Source organism: Schistocerca cancellata, chromosome 1 (assembly GCF_023864275.1).
Source record: "Schistocerca cancellata isolate TAMUIC-IGC-003103 chromosome 1, iqSchCanc2.1, whole genome shotgun sequence".
Lineage (NCBI taxonomy): Eukaryota > Metazoa > Arthropoda > Insecta > Orthoptera > Acrididae > Schistocerca > Schistocerca cancellata.
In genome coordinates, this window is record NC_064626.1 from 141502163 (window position 1) to 141527360 (window position 25198).

The following is a 25198-nucleotide window of genomic DNA, read 5'->3' on the forward strand; positions in this document are numbered from 1 at the left end:
GGCAAATTAACTGATGATGGTCGAAATAGAGAGGATATAAAACACACACTGGTAATAGCTACCCCAAGAAAGTACACCTGAAACTAGAAAACTGTTAATCAAATGTAAAGTCAAGTCTTTTCTGAATGTATATGTCTGGAAAGCAGCCTTTTACAGATGTGCAAAATGAACAATAAACAGTTCAGACAAGAAGGGAATAATAGCTTTGCAAATCTGGTGCTACAGAAGAATGCTGACAAGTAGATGGGTAAACTGGATAACTAATGAGGAGAACTGAAACACATGACACAACCTGATTAAAAGAAGGCACCAAGGAAATGGCAGTTTGGTAAAGGACGAAGAAAGAGAGCGAGCGAGTGAGTGAGTGAGTGAGTGCATGTGCAGGAGGAGCAGGTGTTACAGATCATAGAGGGGAGGTCAAGGCTCGAATACAGTAACCAGATTCAAATGGATATAGACTGTCTCTGTCCAGAAAGTTCTGAGACTGATTTTATTACTGGCATAATGACATCAGCATGGTAACTACAGTGGCAGCTGGAACTGACAACTGTAAACAACAGATGCATACTTTACCAGTCCGTTGTGAGCAGGCAGTGTTAAGAACGTGAATGTCTGCCACAACTTGACTGAAATGCAAAATATGGGCAATTATTTTCTGGAAAAAATCATCATGAATGACAAAACTTCTGTTATCAATACAAATCTACCACAAAGTGACTAACGCAGAAATTCACATGAAGGGTAAACACCCTGATGATAGATACAATCAACATTCAAGTCAATGTGATGCACAAGTTGAACATCTCAGATAAGGACTTTCTATGACAATGTTATGAAAAGTAGGCCTTGCACTAGGGTAGAAAACACACACACACACACACACACACACACACACACACACACACACACACACACATTCATACAAGCACAACACACATGGCAACTGTCTCTTTTCTGACAGTTTCACATGGATATATGAAAGTTCTGAGCATTGTACACAAACAGGAGAGACTAAGAAGGAGATCATCTGGCAATCAGACTTTTGTAATTTTTTTTTTTTTTTAATATTTATGGTATATGAAGTTCAGATCTCAAACATCAATCACTGAAGGTACTTTGATGTAACTCTCAAAACCAACTTAAGTTTTCCAGGAAACCTTAATTCACTAAAATTTATGCAATTTTTCATGAGAGGGTGGCTTAGTCGGCACCAGTGGAGGATGGCAACCAAATAATGAAAGCTAGTTTGAATCTCATTGTGGTATTTTTTTCCATTCAAAACTAATACTTCCATCATTTATATATATAAAATTCCTCAAATATATACTAATTAATGTGTATCTGATCATAACTTTTTATGAAAAATGCATGTCCTCTTGTTCCTAATGACATATTGCATGTAAAATTCCAGTTTTCATTGCAAATATAAATTCTTAATTATCAGTATTTTATAAAAGATCATTAATTAATTTAAACAATCTTAATTTACAATATTTTAAAAAATACCAATAATTAATAGTTTACATTAACTATGCGTGTTATATGAAATAGAAACTAGAAGATGCGCAATTTTCACATTGATGAATTTCATATTTAAATGATGCAGGTATTCAAACTGAATGGGGAAAGAAAACCATCATAACATTACCTCATTACCATTCTCTGATGTTCTCAAGTGAGCCATGCGTCACCTTGTAAAAATCACCTTTACTTTAGTGAATTAATGTTCATAGGAAATCTTCAAATTCAATTTACTCAAGATTTTTTCCAGTTCCATCAAACAATTTTTCAAGATAGGTATCTAAGTTCTGAATGTCGTGTAGCATAAAAAAAAAAAAAGAAAAAAAAACACTAGTTGTTAGTTGATCTCCTTGTAAGTAGAATCACCTGCAGCAGTAAAACGACCATCTAAACTTTTCTTTATTTTTTATTAATCCTGCCTCTAAAGTTTTTGGATAGATGGGGCAGTTGCAGCAGTTACGCAGTGGTGAAGAGGTACTTACAGGGTAACTATCATGGAGAGCTGCATTAAACCATTTTTGAACTAAAGATCACAACAACAACAGCATGGTTTGACACTCAACTGAGGGGAAAAAGGAGGACAAGAAAAGAAATTTCTTAGGCTGAAACTCAGACTAATTGAAACTAGATGAAACACAGAGTAATATAATTACAATAAATCAAATAGGATACAATACTCTGTATTTAGAAGTAGAAGAGCAAAACTGTTCAGTGACGGTGCATGTAATCACTGCATTGTTTATAATTTAGATAGCATTATAAGCAGTGTGATCTACATTTGCATAAATTTGCTAGAAGGCAGGCAGACATTCAGCCTATGTATTCACCCAAATATCCAAATGTGCAGCAATCCAAAGCATAAGTATGTGTGACAACTGTGGACACTGGGACTGTAAATGATTCTGAATTCATCTGCATGGAAACCATAGCTTTTGGAACTGAAATGGTTTTGGCATAAGTTCTTTTTTCTTATTATTTGTGTTCTACATATTAATATCCGAAGGGGGGACAAAAATTCAGACAAATTCATTTTTTGCTCGATTTTATGAATATTTCAAAGAGAATATTTATTTGATGAATTACTGATAATTATATCATTCATTACACATAACCTACGATGGAATAATACATAGTTATGTTTAAGAAACCATCTGGTGGAAGAAAAGTTAAAAGAGTAATACTCTGAGGACTGGACAGCTAGGGCATAGTTCAACTGGCTGATACTGTACTTTTTCATAGTTTTTCTGAATTTTGTGTGATAAACTCTACTGCAGAGGACTTAGCATTTGAAAGAGGGTTCTTCTTTGTATGAAATACTGTGAAGAAACAGACATACATCAGTGACAGCATTTTTTATACTGAAGTGAAAATGTGCTGTTCTCACAAAAATCTTTCTTCATCCTTCACTTCCTAAATGGAGACAGAAGTGGAAGCTGTTGGTACTAAAAATAAAACTGATGAAAATGTAGTTTTTTTGTTGAAAATTAATTACATTTGCCTTAGTACGGAAAACTTCAAAGGATTTTGGAAACCTAAATACCTATTTCACATTTTTCACAATAATAATAATACGTGATATCTTTTCCTGCACTTTCCTAGATCTTCCCTTCCTGTGTTCAGCACAAGCCTTACATTTTCTCCCAAGCTATTTTGACATTTCTGTAGCAGGAAGCAGTTTAGAAAAATGTTTTCCTCTAAGTCTGTCTACATGTGATCTACGAGGGGTGTTTGAAAAGTCCGTGCAAAGTCCGAGAGATGGCACCACCGGCACATATCGAGGTCATGTTTAGTTAGTAGCATCTTTGGAAAGAACGCACACCAAGTTTCAGCCATATTGGTCTATTACTTTGTGTTTGGCATTCGTGTGAATCAAGGAAGTTGAGTGATTGTCAAAAAATGGATGAAGAATAATTTTGTGTGGTGATTAAACATTCCTTTATGAAAGGCAAAACGGCTCAGGAGACTAAAGAGAAGCTTGATAAACATTACGGTGATTCTGCACCTTCGATTAGAACAGTTTGTAAGTGGTTTCAAAATTTTCGGAGTGGCCATATGGGCACAAGTTATGCTGAATGTTCTGGATGCCCTGTGGAGGTTACAACTCCAGAAATCATTGATAAAATCCCTGATATGGTGATGGATGACAGAAGAGTTATGGTGCATGTGATTGCTAGTGCTGTGGGCATCTCGAATGAACAGGTATGCATAAACATTTGGACATGAGAAAGCTATCTGCAAGATGGGTTTCGTAATTGGTAACGCTTGACCAAAAATGGAATTGTGTGAAGTGTTCCAAGGATGGTTTGCAGCTGTGCAGGAAAAATCCGCAGGACTTTAAGCATTGTTTTGTTACTGTGGATGAAACAGGGATACATTACTATATTCTTGAGACCAAACAGCAATCTAAACAATGGGTTACCATGGCAGAATCTGCAACAAAAAAGGTGAAGACCAGTCCTTTGGCCGGAAAGGTTATGGTGACTGTCTTTTGGGATTTGCAAGGGATAATCCTCATCAACTATCTGGAAAAGTGTAAAACTATTACAAACGCATATTATTCATCGTTATTGGACCGTTTGAAAACGCGCTGCAAGAAAAGCACCGGCGATTGCACCGCAAAATGTCCTTTTCCATCATGACAATGCACCAGCACACACCTCAGCAGTTGTGGTCACACAATTAATGGAAATAGGAATCCAACTCTTTTCACATCCCCCCTATTCTCCAGACTTGGCTCCCTCGGACTACTATTTGTTCCCCAATTTAAAGAAATGGCTGGCGGGACAAAGATGTTATTCAAACGAGGAGGTGATTGCAGCAACTAATAGCTGTTTTGCAGACTTGGACAATTCCTATTATTCGGAAGGGATCAACAAATTAGAACAGCGTTGGACGAAGTGTATAAGTTTAAAAGGAGACTATGTCGAAAAATAAAAAAGGTTACCCCAAACACGTAAGTAGCTTTTATTTTTGCACGGACTTTTCAAATGCCCCTCGTATTTTGAGTACAAGTTGATTCAACCAGACCTCTGCTTATCGTAGTCACTGTCAATTCAGTAATAAATTTAACAAGATGTTTGCAGTAGGCCTTGACTTTTTACATAAAACACACAAATTTGCTATAATTGTAATGAAAACGTGAAAAAAGCTTGCTTTTGGCACTGTATCGGCTTCCTCTCAAAAGGTTATTAGTCCATCAGCTGGTCACTGTGGTCTACATCAGTCCTTTTTTTTATCCAACATACAGGCAAGTTTCTTCATCGTTACCATTCCTAATTTTGTTCAGACACTGATATTGGATGCAGTCATATTGTGTTTTGTTGTCAAAAGCAAGACATTTCTAATGTCTTCCCATTTCACAAACATCTAATGCTCTTGTCTGCTGTCAAATGAAAGTTTGTTTTACACCCCCTCCCCTCCCACCTCCAGGCTTTTGGGCAATTACATCTATTTTTAAGTACTGTACTGTAGGGTCATCTTGAAAATGAACACAAAGCTTGTAGCAGACATCAATCAATGCCATTTGCACCATATGTGACCCTGTGAGGTGTAGGGTGTGGTAACAAGGGGAACGTAAATGCTGCGAAGCAACACAACGTTGTCTCATAAATAATGTTGTCTGTATTTCTTTCCAGCCAATGTGTGTGACATGTGGTTTTGTTTTGCTTTAGCATCAAAAACAACTAGAGTCATACACGCCCTTGTCAGAACTGTAGAACACGAAGACAAACAAAGCAGTTACAAATGAAGGCAATAGAGCGAGGCTGGAGTAGTGTCCTCAGAAAGTGAATGAAGGCCATGATGAACACAGGCCACCGTACGAAGTCAAGGTGGTGAAGGGTTCACACACTGAACTCCAGGAGGTAACAGAAGAGGGACACACCGCATACTGGCGATCAAAGGAGTCGTAGGATGGGTGGCCACACATGGCAGACAAACAGCATGCATATCTGCTGAGGAGAAACTCACAGAGGTAGGACAGCGATAGTTTGGCAGCTTCTGCATACAGACTCTACTGAGCTAGTGTAATAGGCACCGGTGCTCAAATGGATGCCACGATGCTGGATAGTATTAAGGCAGCATAAGACACATGGAAAGACCAAGGAAGTTTCCTATCAAACATGAGTCTCCAGGAATTTCGTAGTTTTAACGAACAGAAGAACAACAGGCCCAAGATACAAAGGTGGTGGAAGAAACCAATTGGGCTGCCAGAAATTCATACAAATGTTTTTGTCAGTGGAAAAACGGAAGCTATTGTTGATTCTCCATGAGTGACGGTGATTGAGACATCGCTGAAGATGCTGCTCTATGAGACAAGTCCATGGGGAACTGCACTAGATGGCAAAACTGTCAATGAAAAGGGAGCCGGAGATGCCCCACAGGAGGCGGGCCACAATAGGGTTAATGGTGATAGCAAAGAGGATGACACTAGGACGGAACCCTGATGCACACAGTTTTCCTGGATAAAGGTGTCCAACAAGGCAGAATGCACACGTACCTTGAAAACTCCGTCTTTTAAAAATTCCTGAAGGAAACCATGCAGGCAGCCACAGAAGCTCCACATATACAGAGCACAGATGATACCAGCCCTCCAGCAGGTATTGTAGTTTTCTCCAAATTGAAAAACACAGCCACAGTCTGGGGTTTTCGCAGAAAACCATTTGTGACGTGGCTGGATAGTGACGAGATGGTCAAACGCACAACGGTGCGCTTGAAATCCACACTGTGCAGTGGTTAGTAAATTGCAAGACTTGAGCCATCATAACAGCTTGGCGTGAATCATACGTTCCATCACATTGCAAACACTGCTGGTGAGAGAAATGGAGCAGTAGCTAGAAGGAAGGTGTTTGTTCTTACTGAGCTTAGGTATGGGTATAAAAGTGGCATCACGCCACTGTCTGGGAAATGTGCTCTCTGTCCAGATGCAGTTGTATGTTCAAAGTGCTTGACCACAAGAGAAAAGTGCTGCAACATCTGAATGTGTACATCATCTGGCCCTGGGGCGGAGGGTCAGGATGAAGTAAGAACATGATCTAGGTAAATTTGTAGCATTCACAATTCTGAGAAGAGAAGGATATCGCCCAAGCTCCCTCCACTCATTTCTGATGGAGGAAGGCAAGGTGAGAGTGGGAGGAGCTTGAAAACTCCGCAACATGGCAGCCCAAGGTGTTGGGGATAGCACAGGGTTCACTATGACATTGTTTGCTACTGTCAGGCCAGAAACTGGGGCATGGATCTCGGTCCCTGAGAGCCTCAAAAGGTTGGCCCATATGACAGAAGAGGGAGTGGAATTGTTAAAAGAACAAGTGAATGAAATCCAGCTAGCTTTTTTTGCTATCTGGAAAAACGCGACAACACTGTGCACGCAACTGCTTATAATGAATGCAGGTTGCTATCATAGTATGATGGTTAAAAACGCAGAGAGCATGTCTCTGCATGCGAACTGCATCGTGGCATCCCTCAGTCCACCGAGGGACTGGGACACGGCATGATAAAGAGGAAGTGCCAGGGATGGAATATTCTGCAGCAATAAGGACAACGTTTATAAGATATTCCACCTGGTCATCACATTTGGCAAAATGTTGTTCATCGAAATTCGCCACAGATGAGTAAAGCCTCCAGTTGGTCTCAGTAAGCTGCTGTTTGGGTGTGCACATAGGTGGAATAGGAGTCAGCAAGCAGATAGTACACGGGAAATTGTCGTTTGAGTGTGTGTCAGAGAGGACAGACAATGATGCGCAAGCTGGGCAATGCAGAAGAACAGGTTCAAATGGGAATACATGTGCAAGGAGTCAGAAAGGAATGTGGGTGCTCCTGTGTTAAGGCAGAAGTGGTTAAGTTGATTGAGAAGGTCAGGCAAGAGGGCACCTCTCTGACAGGTTCTGGGAGAACCCCAAAGGAGATGGTGCGCATTAAAGTCATCGAGCAGCAGAAATTGGTGAAGTATCTGTCCAATAAGCTGGATGAAGTCTGCCCTTGTGACATCAAATGATGGAGGGACAGAAAAGGCATGAAGGGAAAAGTTCAAGTGAGAAAGGAAAATGTGAATGGTGAACTGCAACAGCTTGAAGCCAGGAAGATGGGTTGATTATGAACGTCATCCTGTATGAGAAGCATGACTCCCCTACGAGATGGAATGCTGTCCTGGGGAGGGGGGGGGGGGGGGGGGGTGTTCAAAATGGACTGGGATGAAAAGCGAGTGCTCGAAGCAGTCGTGGGCGTGCAATTTTGTTTCCTGGACCCAGAGAACAAGCAGACAGTTCGATTCTAAGAGCAGTCATAAGTCCTCTTTGTTTGATCGAAGGCATGAACATTCCATGAAGGAGAGCCAGTATGAGGAAAGGGGAGGAGGGGAAAAATGAAGGGGTGTCACATTGGAGGCTGCTGAGTGCCAGCCTCTAAAGACTCACTGCTATGGGGTGCAAAAGCTGGAGGATCCTGCTTCATGAGATCTACAGGGCCATCGGAACTCTTCCTCTGTCAATCTCTGGAGTCCACGGCAGAAAAACGGTTGTGGTGCCCGCCGGTGACACAGAGGTCAGCCGGGAGGGGTTATCGCACCATTGAAGAGGATCTCTTGAGGCAGTAAAGGAGGAGACCGTTTGCCTTTGTTTGACTTTTTGGAGCCTTTCCGGTTTGCAGAGGAAGACTCAGATGTTCATTGGCTGGAGGCGTGCAGGAAGTCTTCTTAGGAGTATGCCTTCTGTCCTTTCTGGCCTGCTGGTTGTGAAGCAGGTGACTTCGCACTGGGAGGCAAATGTTTAGTGGCTTGTTGCACAGCTGGATGAGGAGACGGCGATGCTACCATGTGCTGGGCAATTTCACAACCTCACTGCTGAATCTGAGGTCACATGTCTGCATGGCCATGTCCTCCATCGAGCGAGATGTAGCAAGAACAGCACTGTAAGTGCCAGATGGTAGAACGCAGGGTTTGTGACTAGCCAATAACTTGCAGGCGACTAGGTAAAGCACCAGCCTAGTGTAAATAACGCCACAGAAAGAATTAAGAGTTGTATGGGCCTCAACATGAACAGAACAGCCATGGAAGAACAAAGCAGCAAGCAGTAGTCGTGCTTGAGAGTCCAAAAGCAAACAGCTATTGTGTAAATGAGAACAGGATTTTACAGGGCTATCAAGTACATTAACACCTTTCTGAATTAGAAATGGATTTACCGTTGCAAAGGACTGACCATCTTTGGTATGTGTAACCATGAGGAACCATGACGCAGCTGGGAAGGTCTTCTAAATGGGAGCTTCAAGCTGTTTACATTTGGTAGACGTCGACTGCAATAATGATGATTGGCTCATTGCGGGAAAATCCACCATGACTGCCAGCTTCTCCGATGGCATGCTCCTTCCAACTGCCCCCCCCCCCCCCCCCACCCCACTCCAGTTTGGTGTTCACACCTCAGGAAACACCTCCCAAACACCTAACGGAGGGACCAATTGGCAATTTGGGAAGCTAGCAGCTCAGGCAATCACTCCTCCCTGGGCCTGACCTGTACCAGGGGGTACATGCGAACCCTACCTGTCAACCTGGGCTGGGAATTACATGTTACCCAGTCACCAGTTACACATCAGATGCATGGGTCAGCCTTAAGGAGAGCACTGGGAAGAAGAAGAAAAAGAGGAGCCGCAAGCACCAAAGCGGAGGAAGGGTAAGAGAAGATAAATGAAGAGAGGAAAAAAGAAATGAAAAACAGTGGTGAGACTGGTCTTATGTCAGCTACAGAAAATGTAGAACATTCCCAAAAACACCCCATTCATGTTCCACAAGGGAAGGGAAAAATAAAAGCAAGAGGGTGGACATGCAGCACGGAAGGGAAAAGATGCTGCAAAGGCTGGGGCCATGTGGTTGCCAAGCAAGAACTTGCAAAAGAGCAATGAGCCCCCTGGGGGTGACATGTGGTGCCATCTTTGTTTTTTGATGGCAGTACAAACATCACAGAGCACTTTTATACCAGCAACAGACATAAGAAAAATGTTACAATAAATTTACAAAGCTGAGATATGTCTGTCATCTTTTCCAAATATAATCTGCATGCTGTAACAGACACGTCACTCATCTCCAAAGCACCAACTATATGTCAATAGGTGGCTATTAGAAACAGAGCACTTCAGTGGAGGAGTCATTCTGCCCATGCCAGAAATCATTTAGGAAAATCACAGGAGACTTGAAATGGGATGTTTATACACTGTCTTCATCACTGTGCCATTTAACTCAAAGCACTGGAGTGATTTAAGGAATTAAGTAACATCTGTTCCATAATCACAAAAACGGGGTGTAAACCAGTGGATAACAGTGTGCTGAATTGTGCTGTTCATGTGACTTTCCTGTACCAAATTTAGCCATGTGTCTGAATATATGGCACCAGAAAAAATACTGTGCATGTAAAAGAATTAGTAAAAAGATTGCTGTACTAGCTAAATTACAAGGGAGAAATTAATAAAGACTTATTTTTTAATCTTATTTCTAATGAAATCAAATAACTCGTGCAGCCTTACCTTGTATAAGAGTACTTGTTGTTGTGTCTATTAATCAACAACTTCACAACAGGCTGAAATAAAGAAAGAACAAATTGAAAAAAACCTAAATGTTTAAGTGAAATAAAAACAAAGAACTTTTTTAAGCTGTAATTATGGTACACACAGAATATACACAAACAATGGCAAATCCAGGATGGAATGTGACAATATTTCAAAAGGCACAACAGAAAGACTGTCAGAAAATAAGCTTTCGGCCAACAAGGTCTTCATTGGAAATAGAACGTGTGCACACTCTCTCTCTCTCTCTCTCTCTCTCTCTCTCTCTCTCTCTCTCTCTCTCACACACACACACACACACACACACACACACACGTGCGAGTTGTGTTTGCATTTGTGTGTGCATATGTACATTTTCTATTTCCAATGAAGGCCGTTGGCCAAAAGCTTACTTTCTGACAATCTTTTCGTTGCGACTATCTGCGAGCCAGAATATAAACAATAAGATAAATTTATTTAGGAAATGAGCAACATTACTTCCCAATACAATTCTTAATCAAAGTTCATATTTATTCAAGTATGTGCCAATTGTTATGATACCATACAGAAGTTTGTCACGTAAGTCTTCTCCGTTTGTAGCCTCAAAAGGTGTAATGTGTGTGTGGAAGAAGAGTAGCGACACACTCACAAGATACTCAAGATGCAGAAGGATCAGCCAATCTGTGTGTGTGTGTGTGTGTGTGTGTGTGTGTGTGTGTGTGTGTGTGTGCGCGCGCGCGCACATGCGAAACTGGTGGACACCAGTCCACTAGAGAGCACGAGCAGCAGTGGGTGGGAATAAAAGGACATGTGTAGCAAGCAGAAATGAGAGAACTTGTTGGCAGCAGTATGGAGATTTGGAGGGCTGATTTTATCTAAGCTGAGTGAGCAGTACATTGGGTGGCTATTGCACCTCAAGGCTCACTGTGTTTACAAGCCTGATATCCTGTATGCCAGCTGAGGTGTGCTTGGATGATAAAGCACCTTTGCTCATTGTAAAACTCATTCGCATGGTCACCAATCACTGGTTCTGTTATCATGTATCTGTCTTTCAGATTTTTTTTCCCGCAAAGTTCTATTCACTTAATATGATTGGTCATTGTTGCTGTAAGTGATCTTTAGGGGTGAGTCATCTTATTCCTTAATGAAATTTGTATGTAATATTTCATTACCCTAAAGGGCTTTGTAGTGTTAATCATTAATTATTGGCCCTTCAGCCATTTGTGCAGTTGCTAAGTGTAGTTATTTGTTTGGTCAGTTTAAGTTCTTGACCTGTAATTGTCTATTAATGAGCCACAGCACATAGCCATTAATAATTCTTGCTGCAACTGCTTAGTACTTTAAATTACTATGATAAAAAAGGAAGGCGATTTTATTTTTGCATACCCCAACAAGCAGTGATCTTTGCTTTCTAAATTATCATCTTACACCCATGCATTTTAAGGACTATTTACTGATGTGGTAAGCCTTGGGTTTACCTGCCTTATTTACTAGTCATCAGTGCTCCCACCGTTAAATTGTGTGTTTTGCTAACTGTAAAGTGTTAAATTATTTCTTGATAATATACTACTGCTCAAGTGTACACAATTTTGTTAACTGGCACCTTACCATTCCCCAATCAGATCTCCATTACCTCAAGAGCATTATACCTATTTCACATAACCAATAACTGCAGTAAAACAACTTTCACAAGGTGGCAAACTATTTAAGTATTCGAAAATCACTGGTTGAACTGAACTTGCTACGATAATAAAATGAAATGCTAAAAACTTGTGCACAATAATACAGAATAATATATGTTTGGTAATCTTGCACACGTGTGTGTGTGTGTGTGTGTGTGTGTGTGTGTGTGTGTGTGTGTGTGTGTCCGTCCAACTCTCACCAAATGGCATTCCTCAGCATTATTTAATCATCATGGTCAGTTTCTCTCTAGGTTACAAATCTGAACTACAGCAGAAGGGTTCTACATGTGTTACTTTCAAGGTTGAATGTCATTTCTACGGCATTCTCCAAATTGAATAATTTGAACAGCACCGTGCTATGAATTCTATAATTCAGTATAGCCAAGGGGAGAACACAGTACAAATAGATCTAATTATGAACCTGGATGCCTTCCTGCTGTTATTTCTTTAATTTCCAATAATAAGATAATTTACACACTCAATTTTCTATCACACATTTTCTCTTGTCATGACCCCCTTCATTTCATCTACAGAAAAATCCTCAGCACAATCATTTACACAACAAAACTAACCTTTTATTTGGCATTCAAATGCATAGTAGTAAAAGTTCTTTCAAAAATTGTGAAAGTGCACTTATAAGCACTTTAATTCACACTGGCAAGAACTAGTTGCAGTTTACAAGAAGCATAACCTTTTTGGAAAATAGGTCTTGGAATCATGAGCATCTCAGCATAAACAGAATGTAACTGTTTATAATAAGGTTGTGGAGGTCACTCAGTTTATAGTTACAACAATGAGGAAGAACTAGAAGCACATTCAATACAATATTCAGATGCTAACATGTAGTCATGACAATTTCATTTAATAAATAACTGTGCTGCACTGTGAATCGCTAGTTAGAGTCATTACATCTGGGTATCAACTCTCTCACCCAGTTTCCTAGCACGTCAATAGTTCAATTAATTCAAACATGAAAGAAAAGTAAGCTAAGGGATGTGAAGAAACAGCTACTACTGAAGCAGTCATGTTGAATGCCAAGTGAATGATTAAATCGAACTATGAGAACACCTACTATACTTTTGGGACTGGATTAGTGCTCATTTCTCACGTTATATGAAAGTCTTCATGTCAAGATGATGTCCAAAATTAGGAGAACAACTGCGGCAGGAAGATAAGACTCTGCATTTGGAGCTGTGTCAACAGCTTCATGGAGGGGTTATTTCTGCCATTTCATAATCGGTAATGACATATTCCATAGATGACAGTCTTGAGTTTGGATCCTCCCTAATTTCACTCAGCCATTGAAAAACAAACTGTGCATGCCACCTACAGTGATACCAGAACTGCACTATGCATTGCTATGTCAAATAAACCTGTTTATGTAGAAATACAGATATCTAGCGAACAATCACATGTGTGCAACAGTAAACTACTCTATGGACATAACAAGACAGAGGGGAAACAACAGATGACACAAATGAAATCACAAATGTGGATATGACAAAAAATGACTAGAAAAAGCTGGATGGAAAGTAGAAGCTTCTGAGGGATGTACAATGAATAAAGAATAACATTTAACATTCCATCAACGAAAGACGGAACTGCAGGAGAACAGAAGCCTGATGATAAAAACAAAAGTAAGAAGGGTGAAATTTGTAGGATATATCTTTGCCAACAGCTGTTTTCTCAGAACTGTATCAGACGGCAAGATATTTGGTAAGAAAACACTGGGATGACAGAGAAAAAAAATTGCTTTGCAGACATCAAGACCAGAACAACAGGCAAAAATTGTGGGTCGACCGAAGAATAGCAAGTTGCATTCAAATGGTTGCCTCAACAAAGGTAGTCTCTGGGAAGTTAATGAATGAAGGAGTGAGTGAATGTAATATTTCGGGCAGGAGTCATATTACAATATAAATGACTTATGATTTTATCATAAGCAACTGATGAGTTTAATGATTGTTTAAGAGAGACTATAATTATTCTCCGAGACAAATTTCTGAGTTCCAGATAATTATTTATTTGCATGTTGCATGGATTATAGCTGACTGACTTCACACTCAGTCAGTAACAATTATAATCCATCTTCTCAGTGGAAAATATGGTGACATGTTGAGACATTTATACGATTTTTTAAGAGAGAGTGAGTGTAATGTCACATGCAGTCCACTGTAGTCCCCCACCCTTTCTTAAACAAACACATCCACCCACCAACCCACCCGCCCACCCTTCCTCACTACCATTCACCCACCACACAACTAAACATTCAGAAATTCTTCTATGCAGTAGGAGCAGTTGTGAAACAGATATGATTTCAGTTTGTGTTACAAATTAATTTTATTACACATTAAATTTAGGGGTGACCACTGGTTTTCAGTAGGGGCAAAATATTTACATAGGATCTAGAGGTTTTGAGGAATTGTTTTCTGCTCATGTTTATATAGGGTCATGTTTCCTCTGGTGCTTCAGCATATACTTGCATTTTTTTTTCTTCAACATGTAGCTGGAGTCAGCCCACATAAATACTTCTCAACTCCTTCATGCAGCCACTAGTGTCAATGGAAAAGTGTGTGTCTCTTGTTACAAACAGAGCTGTTTTCAAAGTAGAATTTTGCGTGTTCATTCAATAGGTGTGTCCACAATTAATCCAGTGTGATCTTTGTTTTACAAATATGTAGTAAAATTGACATTAAGACACAAAGAATAATCAATACTCTAGCAGTGATGGCACTGCCCTGGCCTGCATTAACTGCTACTGCCATGCAGCAGCACTGCTCTGCCACTGCCTGAGGGCTTGTCATTCTTTATGTTTTACTTTATCAATAAAACAAATATCACAGTTGACTAATTTCAGACCACTCTATTAAATGGCCTTTTTTTGTTTGTGTAAAGAGAAACAAACTGATGTTTTCTATCAACACTTGGCGTCAGGTGAAACACATTATGTGCAATATTTGTTTGGGCTGACTCTTGCTATATATTGCAACAACTAAATTGCAAATATCTGCTGAATCACCAGAGAAAACACACCTGATGACTCTTAGGAGGGGCACCTGGTATATAGTAAAAACTGTTTTAAAAATTCCATGTTTTGCTTTTTCCGGTCATTTACTTAATTTTCTTTCGGTTCGATCATAAGCCTTATCCCATCAATAAATTGTTTTACTGCCATTACAAATTGTTTGCGCACATAAAAACAATTTTTATGTTTATTTTGCATAATATTCACCGCATATGCAGAGAACACAACTGGACTTAAATTAATAGTTTGAGAAAATGCAAGGCATTATATTCAACCCTGTAAAGTTGGTCAAATTTACTTTCATTGCAGTGAAAGCTTCATGGAACACACCCAATAACGGTGCTGTATAATTATGTTTTGCTATAACTTTGAATGAGTGTATCAAGTGATATCACGTCATTCTGGAGTTATTGGGTTGCAAGTGAGTCTACGGTGTTTCAGACAAAATACAGAAGCTACAAGTGCTACAGAACACAGCATTGTAGTGAGCATTCCATTCCCTGTCCTTCATTAGAGTCAATGTTGCATCATGAAGTGGGCTTCCCACCCTTCTTCCAGCTACACAGGACACTGGCAACCAATGTTTGTGTTTCCTGTCACACACCTCGAAGACGGCACTTCCAGAGCCTTGGGATGTATAACAGAAACAAGGCCTGGGAACACAGGAGGTCATTGTTGCTGCTAAGGAACTGAGAACATTCATACCAAGTCATTATCATTTCAGCTTATCACATGCAAGTCATCATTATCTCAATAATCATCAGTCACTAATCAATTACTACCGTGCCATATTTGATCCACACGTTTTTGGGTGTAAAAACAACTGAGGTCATAAAAGCCCATGTCAAAACATTGGAACACTAATGAGAAAACATAATTGAAAACAACTACACATTAAGTCTAATCGACTGAAGAAAAGAGCTAAAAACGGGGATCTCATCTTTGAGAAAGATCCATGAAACGCACCGTAGAGACAGCAGAGGTCCCAAACCAAAGATTACATGTCCTTTGCCATAGTGCTATGGTGGATAAACAGCCCATGTGTCATTCTCTAAAACATCCAGTAACTCAGATGGCAAACATACACTACAACGTTAGCAGTTAAAAAAGGGCATTTGGTCAGGAAATGGTGAATCATCAAAGACTGACAATAATGAGCATGAAGTGGTGGGGGATCATCACCATTTAACAAGTGGAGACAGCAAAAAAGACAGTGCCCAATCCTCAACCTAGTTAAAATGATCCCCTCATGGCAAGAGGGCTGAGAGGAGGTCAGCCTAGCTGCTGAAAGAGCTTTAATTCCCCGGAGCAGAAGACCGTGGTGATGTCAAAGTGCACCACCCATCGACAGACAGCAACATTGAGATCATCCAAAGGAATGGAAGAGTTAGCAGGCCAAGTTAGGAAGACTGCAACCTTGGATGCAGTGTCAGCAGCCTCATTTCCCGTCAGACCGACGTGACCACCGAACCCACATGGACATCACGGTGGCTCCTCCAACAGCGAGCAAGTGGAAGCTTTTTTGGACCTGTCACACTAAAGAATGGACTAAGTACAGCACACGGAGGCTATGAAGGGCACTGAGAAAATCGGAGCATCTGACACAATTAAAAAGCCTGTGCCACTGTATGTACAGGATAGCCTGCCATAGGACAAGGGGGTTTGCCATAAATATTGAGCAGTGTTCTGGAGGCTGATACTGAAAATGGTCAGTGCCAATGATGAAGGCACACCCAACACCATGGTCAGTCTTAGAGTCATCAGTGTACACAAAGGTGCCTACGCTAAGTTGCTTGTGAAGATTGAGAAACTTAAAGCGATAGATCAAATCCAGAGTAGTTTCCTTGGGAAGTGGATGAAGTCCAAGATGAACACGGGCCACTGCACAAAGCCAAGATGGTGAATGGGTCACACCCATCAGGAACATGGAAGGTAGTGTGAAGTACAGCTGCCAGAGCAGTAGCCAAAAGTGGAGGTAACAGAGAAAAGGGCGCGCCCCATACTGGCAGTTGAAGGAGTCTTTGAAAAGGAGAGACATAGGGATTGGTGGCCAGGCATGGCAGATAAATGGCATGTGTATCTGCTGAGGAGAACTCACGTCGGTATGACAGCACTAGTTTGGCAATTTCTGCATAGAGACTCTCAACCAGGCTAATGTAAAATGTGCCATTACCCAAACAGATTATATTTGGACAGCATAAGATTGACGAGCATGCAGATGCATAAACGAAACATGATCTGTTCCCCAGGAAGTCCTGCTGAGAACAGGTAGGACATTGAGGGTCCTGGTACAGTAGGCAGCCACGTAAGACAAGTGATTGGGTTTTAGTGTTGATTTGCTTTAGGGCACAAAAAACAACTGGGGTCATACGCACCAGAGTCAAAACTATGGAACACAAAGACGGAGAGGAGTTACAAAATGACTATATGTCAGTCCCAATTGACATAATAGAAGACAGCTAAAAACAGGCACATGGGAAAAGGCCTAAAAAAAAGACACCATACACAGAAAGGAGGTCCAAAAATAAAAATTAAATGGCTTTTGCCATATAAGTAAAACTTAGTCAAGAGCACGCATGTCATTTGCTAAAATGACCGATAAATCAGAGGGCAAATCCAACTGGAAACGTAAACAGCTAAAAAATGGGTATTCCATCAGGAAGTGGGGGACAGTTAAAACTTGGTTGCAACGTGCACAAAGCGGTGGGGTAGTGCCACTTAGCAAATGACAATGGCTAAAAAGGAAATGCCCAGTACGCAGCCTAGTTAAAATGACATCCTAGCAATGGGAGGGCCGAGAGGAGGTCGTCCAAGCCAATGGTAGAGGCTTAATATGCCAGAGCTTATTTCCGTGAAGGGAAGACCATTGGTGATACCAAAGGGACACCACCTCCTGACAGACAGCAACACAGAGAATCATTGGAGGGAATAGGTACTCACAGGCTGAGGTACGAGGACTATAGCCTTGGCAGAAGTGTCAGCAGCCTCGTTTCCTGGCAGCTGACATGACCAGGAACCCACAGAAACATCACACTGGCTCCACCAAAAGTGAGCAAGTGACAGTTTTCCTGGACCCGCTGCACCAAGGGATGTGCAATGTACAGTGCACACAGACTTTGAAGGGTGCCGAGTGAGTCTGAGCAGAAGACCCAATTGAAAAGGCTGTGTCACCGGATGTTCTCTGTGGCCTAATACAAGGCGAAGAGCTCGGATGTAAATATTGAGCAGTGTGCCAGAAGCTGATATCAAAAGACATGGATGCCAATCACAGAGGATCACCTGATTCCACGGTCAGTCCAAAAGCCATCGGTGTATACTAAGGTACCATCGCGAAGTTCTATGTGAAGGTCATGAAACTGAAGGCGATAGACCGAGGCTGGAGTAGTGTTCTTAGGAAACGAATGAAAGTCTATGTTAACATGGGCCGCTTCACAAAGTCAAGCTTGTGAAGGGTTCACATCTACCAGGAAAGTTGCAGGTAATGTGAAGTTAAGGCACTGTAGCAAGTGCCGAAAGCGGACTCCAGGACGTAACAGAGAAGAGGGACGCAACCCAAACTGACGATTAAAGGAATCATCAAAGATGAAGGCATAGGATGGGTGGCCAGGCATGGCAGATAAATGGTATGCATACCTGCTGAGGAGAATGTCATGGCGGTAGGACAGTGATAGTTCAGCAGCTTCAGCAGACATACTTTCAACCAGGCTAGTGTAAAAGGTGACCGTGGCCAAACTGACGCCACAATGGAGCATAGTGTTGAGAATGCGTAAGAGGGATGAGCATGCAGATGCATAAACAAAGCACCCATAGTCGAGTTTCAAATGGACAAGGGACCGGTACAAATAGAGGAGGGTGGTATGATCGGCACTTCAGGAAGTACCATTCAGGACACGTAGGACACATTGAGGAACTGCGTACAGTGGGCTGCCAGGTAAGACACATGGGGAGACAAAGAGTTTCCTATTGAGCATGAGCCCCAGGAATTTTGTAGTTTCAACGAACAGAAGGGCAACCGGCCCAAGATGTAAACATGCTGGGAGAATCCACTCGCATCGCCAGAAATTCATACAGACAGCCTTGTCATTGGAAAAGCAAAAGCCATTGGCAATGCTCCAGGAGTAAAGATGATCAAGACAGTGCTGGAGGCACTGCTCAGTGAGACAGGTCCCCGGAGAACTGCAATAGATGGCAAAATCATCAAAAAACAAAGGGAGCTGGAGATGCCCCGCAGGAGACAGGCCATTATAGGGTTAATGGCAATAGTAAAGAGGACGTCACTCAGGATGGAACCTTGACGCACACCATTGTCCTGGATAAAGATGTCCGACAAGGCACAACCCAAATTTACCTTGAAAACTCGATATTTTAAAAATGCCTGAAGGAAACAGGGCAGGTGGCCACGGAAGCCCCACGTGTAAAGAGTATGGAGGATACCAGTTCTCCAGCAGGTGTCATAGGCTTTCTTCAAATCAAAAAACACAGGCATGACATGGGTGGACAAAGTAACGAGATGGTCAACTGCAGAACGCCGTGCTCAAAATCCACACTGTGCATTCATCAGTAAACTGTGGTACTTGAGCCACCATACCAGCCGAGCATGAATCATACATTCCATCATCTTGCAAATGCAGCTGGTAAGAGAGATGTGGCGGTGCTAGGAGGAGGATTTTTGTCCTTACCCGGCTTAGGTATGGGTATGGCGGTGGCTTCATGCCAGCGCCCTGGAAATATGCCCTCTGCTCAGATGCAGTTGTATGTGTTAAGCATAAATTGCTTGCCTGCAAGAGAAAGGTGCTACAACATCTGAATGTGGATGGCACCTGGCCCTTGGGCGGAGGATAGTGATGAACTGAGAGCATGATCTGGCTCCCTCACAGTAAAGGCGGCATTGTAGCACTCATGATTCAGAGAAGAGAAGGATATTGCCTGAGCCTCCTCTGCTCATTTCCATTGGAGGAAGGCTTTAAACTCCCGCAAAATGGTGTTCCAAGGTGTTGGAGATAGCAATAGGGTGCATGATAACATCGTCTGCTACTGTCAGGCCAGAAATTGGGGAATGGATCTAGGTCCCAGACAGCTATCGGAGGTTGGCCCACACAATAGCAGAAGGGGTGGAAATAATAAAATAACTAGTGAATGAAAGCCAGCTAGCTCTTTTGCTATACCAAAGAATGCGATGACACGTTGCACGCATCTGTTTCTGTTTATAATGAATGCAGTTTGCCATTGTAGAATGGAATGCAGTTGGCCATCATAGGATGATGGTTAAAAACACGGAGAGCATGTCTCCATGCGTGAATTGCGTCGTGGCACACCTCAGTCCACAAAGGGACTGGGACACGACGTGGTAAAGAGGAAATGCGAGGAATGGAATGCTCTGCAGCAGTAAGGATAATGTTTGTGAGATATTCCACCTGGTCATCACAACTGGGGAAATCTTGTTCTTCGAAGGTCACCAGGAAGGATTAAAGCTGCCAGTCAGCCTTAGTAAGCTGCCATTTGGGCATGCACACGGATGGGGTAGGAGTCAACAAATAGACAGCACACAGGAAATGGTCGCTCGAGTAGGTGTCAAAAAGAATGGACCACTCAAGACAATGGGCAATCTGGGTAGTGCAAAAGAATAGGTCCAAGTGGGAATAGGTGAGTGAGGACTCAGAAAAGAAAGTGGGTGCTCCAGTGTTAAGGTAGAAGATGTTAAGAAGGTCAGCCAAGAGGGCACCTCTCTGACAGGTCCTGGGAGAACCCCAAAGGGGATGATGTGCATTGAAGTCACCGAGTAGCAGAAATGGGGGACATAGCTGCCCAATAAGCTGAAGGAAGTCTGCCCTGGTGATATCGAATGACAGAGGGACATAAATGGAACAGAGGGAGAAAAGTCAGGTGGGGAAGGGAAAGGCGAACTGTAACAGCTTTAAGATGGGTAGTCAGGGAGATGAGTTTACTATTAACACCAACCTCAGGGGGAAGGTCAAAACGAATCGGCAAGTAATGTGAAAGCTCCAAGCGGTTGTGAGGGTGCAATTTCGTTTCCTGAAGGCAGAGTACATGGGAGTGCTGCAATGCTAAAAGCACCCATAAATCCTTTTTGTGGGACTGAAGTCTGCGAATGTTCCATTGGAGGACAGTCATGATGAAGAGAGGGAGGGGTGTCAACTCAGTGGCTGCCGAGTGACAGCTAGTGTAGAGTCACTACTTACAGGGCTCAGAAGCAGGAAGTGCCTGCTCCATGGGTCCACAGAAGAATTGGCTTGCTTGTGCGGTCGGTCCATGGAGTCCAACACAAAAACAGATGGTGGTGCACACCGACGATGCCGAGGCCAACCAGGCTACGGTACCACATGGCGACACTATCGAAGAGGATCTTCGAATTGGCAAAGGAGAAGACCGTTTGCCTTTGGTGAACTTATTCGAGCCTTTCTGGTTCGATGAAGACTAGGGTGTTATATGGCTGGAGGGATGGAGGAAATCTACATAGGAGTACTCCTTCCGGCCTACTGGTTGTGTAGCTGGTGGCTTCGCCCCTTGAGACTAATAGAGTGTGATGGTTTGTTGCACAGCTGGATGATTGAATTTTGATGCTACCTTAACACTAAGTGATTTAACAACCTCCGAGCTGAATTTGAGTTCGCATGTCTGCGTGGCCATGGCCTTCATGGAGCGAGGGATAACAAGAACAGAACTATGGGTGCCAGATGAGAGAACACAGGGTTTGCGACTAGCCAGTAATTTGCGAGCAACTGGGTAAGGCACAGTTTTCTTCACTCGAATCTCTTGGACAGCCTGTTCATCAAGATACATGGGACAATCCTGAGAGGAGGCAGCATGGCCACCACTGCAGTTGATACAGCGGGGAGGAGGAGGCGGACAATTGCCCTCGTGTGCATCCCTACCACAGGTTAAGCATTTGGCAGGTGTCGACAAGTCGTTCTAGCGTGGTTGAAATGATGACACTGGTAGTAGCGTATCAGGTTCAGAATGTATGGGCAGACTCTGATAATTTCATAGCCTGCTTTGATGTTGGAGGGCAGCACCACTCTATCAAAGGTGACAAAAAGATGGCAATGACACCCTGATCAGAGATGTAAGATTGGATTTTGGCCTCTGTTAGACCGTCGAGCAGCCTGGTGTAAATTACATCACGGGAAGAATTCAAAGTTCTATGGGCCTTGACACAAACAGGGTAGCCATGGAGGAATGAGGCAGCAAGCAGTAGTTGTGCTTGAGAATCAGAAGTAGTCTCCAAAAGCAAAGTGCCATTCCATAAATAACAGCAAGATTTCACAGAGCCAGCAATTGCATCAACACCTTTCTGAATAATAAATGGATTTACTGTGGCAATGGACTGACCATCTTCAGTATGTGGTGAAGCGGGAAAGGTCTTTGGATTATTAGCCTCATTACGTTTACATTTCATAAACATTGATTGGGAAGACAATTGACTCATTGCGAGAAAATCTCTCATTATTGCCAGCATCTTCGATGGTGTGCTCCTTCCAACTGGGGACTCCCTTCATAAGGGGGTGCACCCACCTCGGCGACTGCGCAAACCTTCCAAAGACTTGACAGAGGGACCAATCAGCAATTTGGGAAGTCTGCAGCTCAGGCAGTCACCCCTCCCTGGGCCTGGCCTGTACCATGGGGTATGTGCGAACCCTACCTCTTGACCCGGGGTGGGGATTATGTGTTACCCAGTCATGTGTTATGCATCAGACACATGGACCAGCCTTCAGGAGTGCACAAGGAAGAAGAAGAAAAACAGGAACTTCAAACTATGAAGCGGAGGAATGAGAGGAGAAGGGAAACAAAGAAAGGAAAAGAGAGCGAAAGGCAAAGGTGAGACTGTCCTTACGTCAGTAACAGACAATGCAGAACATTCCCAATAACACCCCAGACATGTTCCCCAAGGGAGGAGGAAAAGGAATAGCAAGAGGATAGACATGCAGCACAGAAGAGAAAAAATGTTGCAAAGGCTGGGGCCCCATGGCAGGCAAGCATGAACCCACCAAAGAGTGGCGAGCCCACTGGGGTAAGATAAGTGGGAGGACCAAGAAAGTTTCCTATCTAGCATGAGCCCCAGGAATTTAGTAATTTCAGCAAATGGAAGATCGACAGACCCACGGTGTAAAAACTGTGGAAGAAACCCACTAAACAGCCAGAAATTCATACAGACGGTTTTGTCAGTGGAAAAGCGAAGGCCATTGTTGATGCTCCACGAGTAAAGAGAATCGAGATATTACTGAAGATTCCGCACAACGAGACAAGTCCATGGAGAACTGCAAGAGATGGCAAAATCACCAATGAAAAGGGAGTCGGAAATGCCCAGCGGCAGACAGGCCATAATAGGATTAATGGCGATAGTAAAGAGGACAATGCTTAGGGCAGAGCCCTGAGGCAACCAGTTTTTCTCGATGAACGTGTCCAACAAGGTAGAACCTACGTGTTTGCTGAAAACTTGGTCTTTTAAAAATTGCTGAAGGAGACAGGGCAGGCAACTTCAGAAGGCCCATGTCTACAATGCACGGAAGATACCAGTCCTCTAGCAGGTATCGTAGGCTTTCTCCAAATCAAAAAACATGGCCACAGTCTGGAATTTCTACAGAAAGCCATTAACGACGTGTGTGGACAAACTGACAACATGGTCACCTGCACAACAGTGTGCTTGAAATCCACATAACATCGCTGGTGAAAGAAATGGGAGAGTAGCTAGAAGGAAGGTGTTTGTCCTTACTGGACTTAGGTATGGACATGACAGTGTCTTCATGCCAGCAACTGGGAAATGTCCCATCCTACCAGGTGCAATTTTATGTATGAAGGACAAAATGCTTTCCCACAAAAGAAAGTTGCTGCAACATCTGAATGTGAACACTGTCCAGCCCTGGGGCGGAGGATCGAGATGAAGTGAAAGCATGAACTAGTTCCCTCACAGTAAAAGTGGTGTTGTGGCACTGATGATTCTGGAAAGAGAAGGGTCTTGTCAGAGTCTCCTCCACTTATTTCTGATGGAGGAAACCAGGGTGTTAGTAGTTGAAGCTAGAAATCTCTGCAAAATATCGGCCCAAGGTGTTGGAGTTAGTAAAGAGATACACAAAGACATCATCTGCTATGCTCAGGCTGGAAATTGGATAATGGACCTTGGTCTCAAATCCAACTAGCTTTTTTGTTATCCTGAAGAATGCGATGACACAGCGCACACAACTGTTTATAACTAGAGACCGGAAAAATTTGTTTAGACAATAACGCGACAAATAACGCGAATTTGGTGGTTTTTAAGGAAATAACACGAATTCAACAGTTTTTAAGGAAGTAACGGGAATTAAGTGGTTTTTAAGGAAGTAAAATCGGCGTTTTTCAACAAAATTTCTTTGTGTCTTCGTAAGAAGTGTCGTAAATCTAATGATGTCAGTGACATATTTAATGTTGAAATGTTCCACATTCAACTATCGCACTACTTTTAGCAGTTGTGACATCACTAGGGGCCTTTCAACTATCAACTTCTGCGAGTGCGTACGAATGACCACTGTGTGATTTTAGATTATTTATTTCTTTTGTAGTGTGTGTGTGTGTGTGTGTGTGTGTGTGTGTGTGTGTGTGTGTGCGCGCGCGCGCGTGCGTGTCGCAGTATGCCATTTCAAAGCAATGGTGGCGGTAAAATCTATCACAAAAACATCATCCTGCACATTAAATGCGGTTAATAATGCAGCAACGATATAAAGCTTGAAGAAATGTGATCATTTAGACAGTAGCCTATTGAGTAAGCCATAATGTAACGGATATTTTTATGGTTTACGATATGAATGGATGTAGGTTTGTGTCCCACTGCATGCTACTACGTATAATTTTTTTTTTTTTTCCATCGTAGCATTGTCAACATGGTCTGGTCTTTTGTTATGAATGTAATGCAAGTATTTGGAAGGAGGTGGGCGCTAACACTGCCAACACCGTCATGAATCATTTGGCTTACAACTCTACCACTTTTTACAGTAAAAGTAAAGAAAAAAATCCGAAAGTGTAATACAAGTATGTTCTGCAATGAATGGTGTTAACGTTTCCATCTGATTAGAGATCTAAGAATGAAATAAATATTTGGATGTTTGTTTCCGAATATGTGATGACTTCCGAATGGTTGGTATGGCAGGTATTCTAAAAAAAAAAAACCAGCCAAAGCTGCAAAATTCGGATACTTTTGTTAAATTAATGACCACTTTTTCAAATTCTAAAGGTAGCAGGGGTAAAATACAGGGAGCGAAAGGCTATTTACAATTTGTATAGAAACCAGATGGCAGTTATAAGAGTCGAGGGACATGAAAGGGAAGCAGTGGTTGGGAAGGGAGTAAGACAGGGTTGTAGCCTCTCCCCGATGTTATTCAACCTGTATATTGAGCAAGCAGTAAAGGAAACAAAAGATAAATTCAGAGTAGGTATTAAAATCCATGGAGAAGAAATAAAA

The 25198-nt window shown here is 42.2% G+C and overlaps 1 protein-coding gene across 1 annotated transcript in view; it reads right to left on the minus strand.

Annotated features, from left to right (window-relative positions):
• Window positions 1-25198, minus strand: part of LOC126167117 (BTB/POZ domain-containing adapter for CUL3-mediated RhoA degradation protein 3) — a 117797-nt gene that overhangs the window by 52632 nt on the left and 39967 nt on the right. Inside the window, exon 3 of the mRNA XM_049920453.1 lies at window positions 10027-10079. Within this exon, the coding sequence (XP_049776410.1) occupies window positions 10027-10079 (53 nt within the window). The remainder of the gene's footprint in view (window positions 1-10026; window positions 10080-25198) is intronic.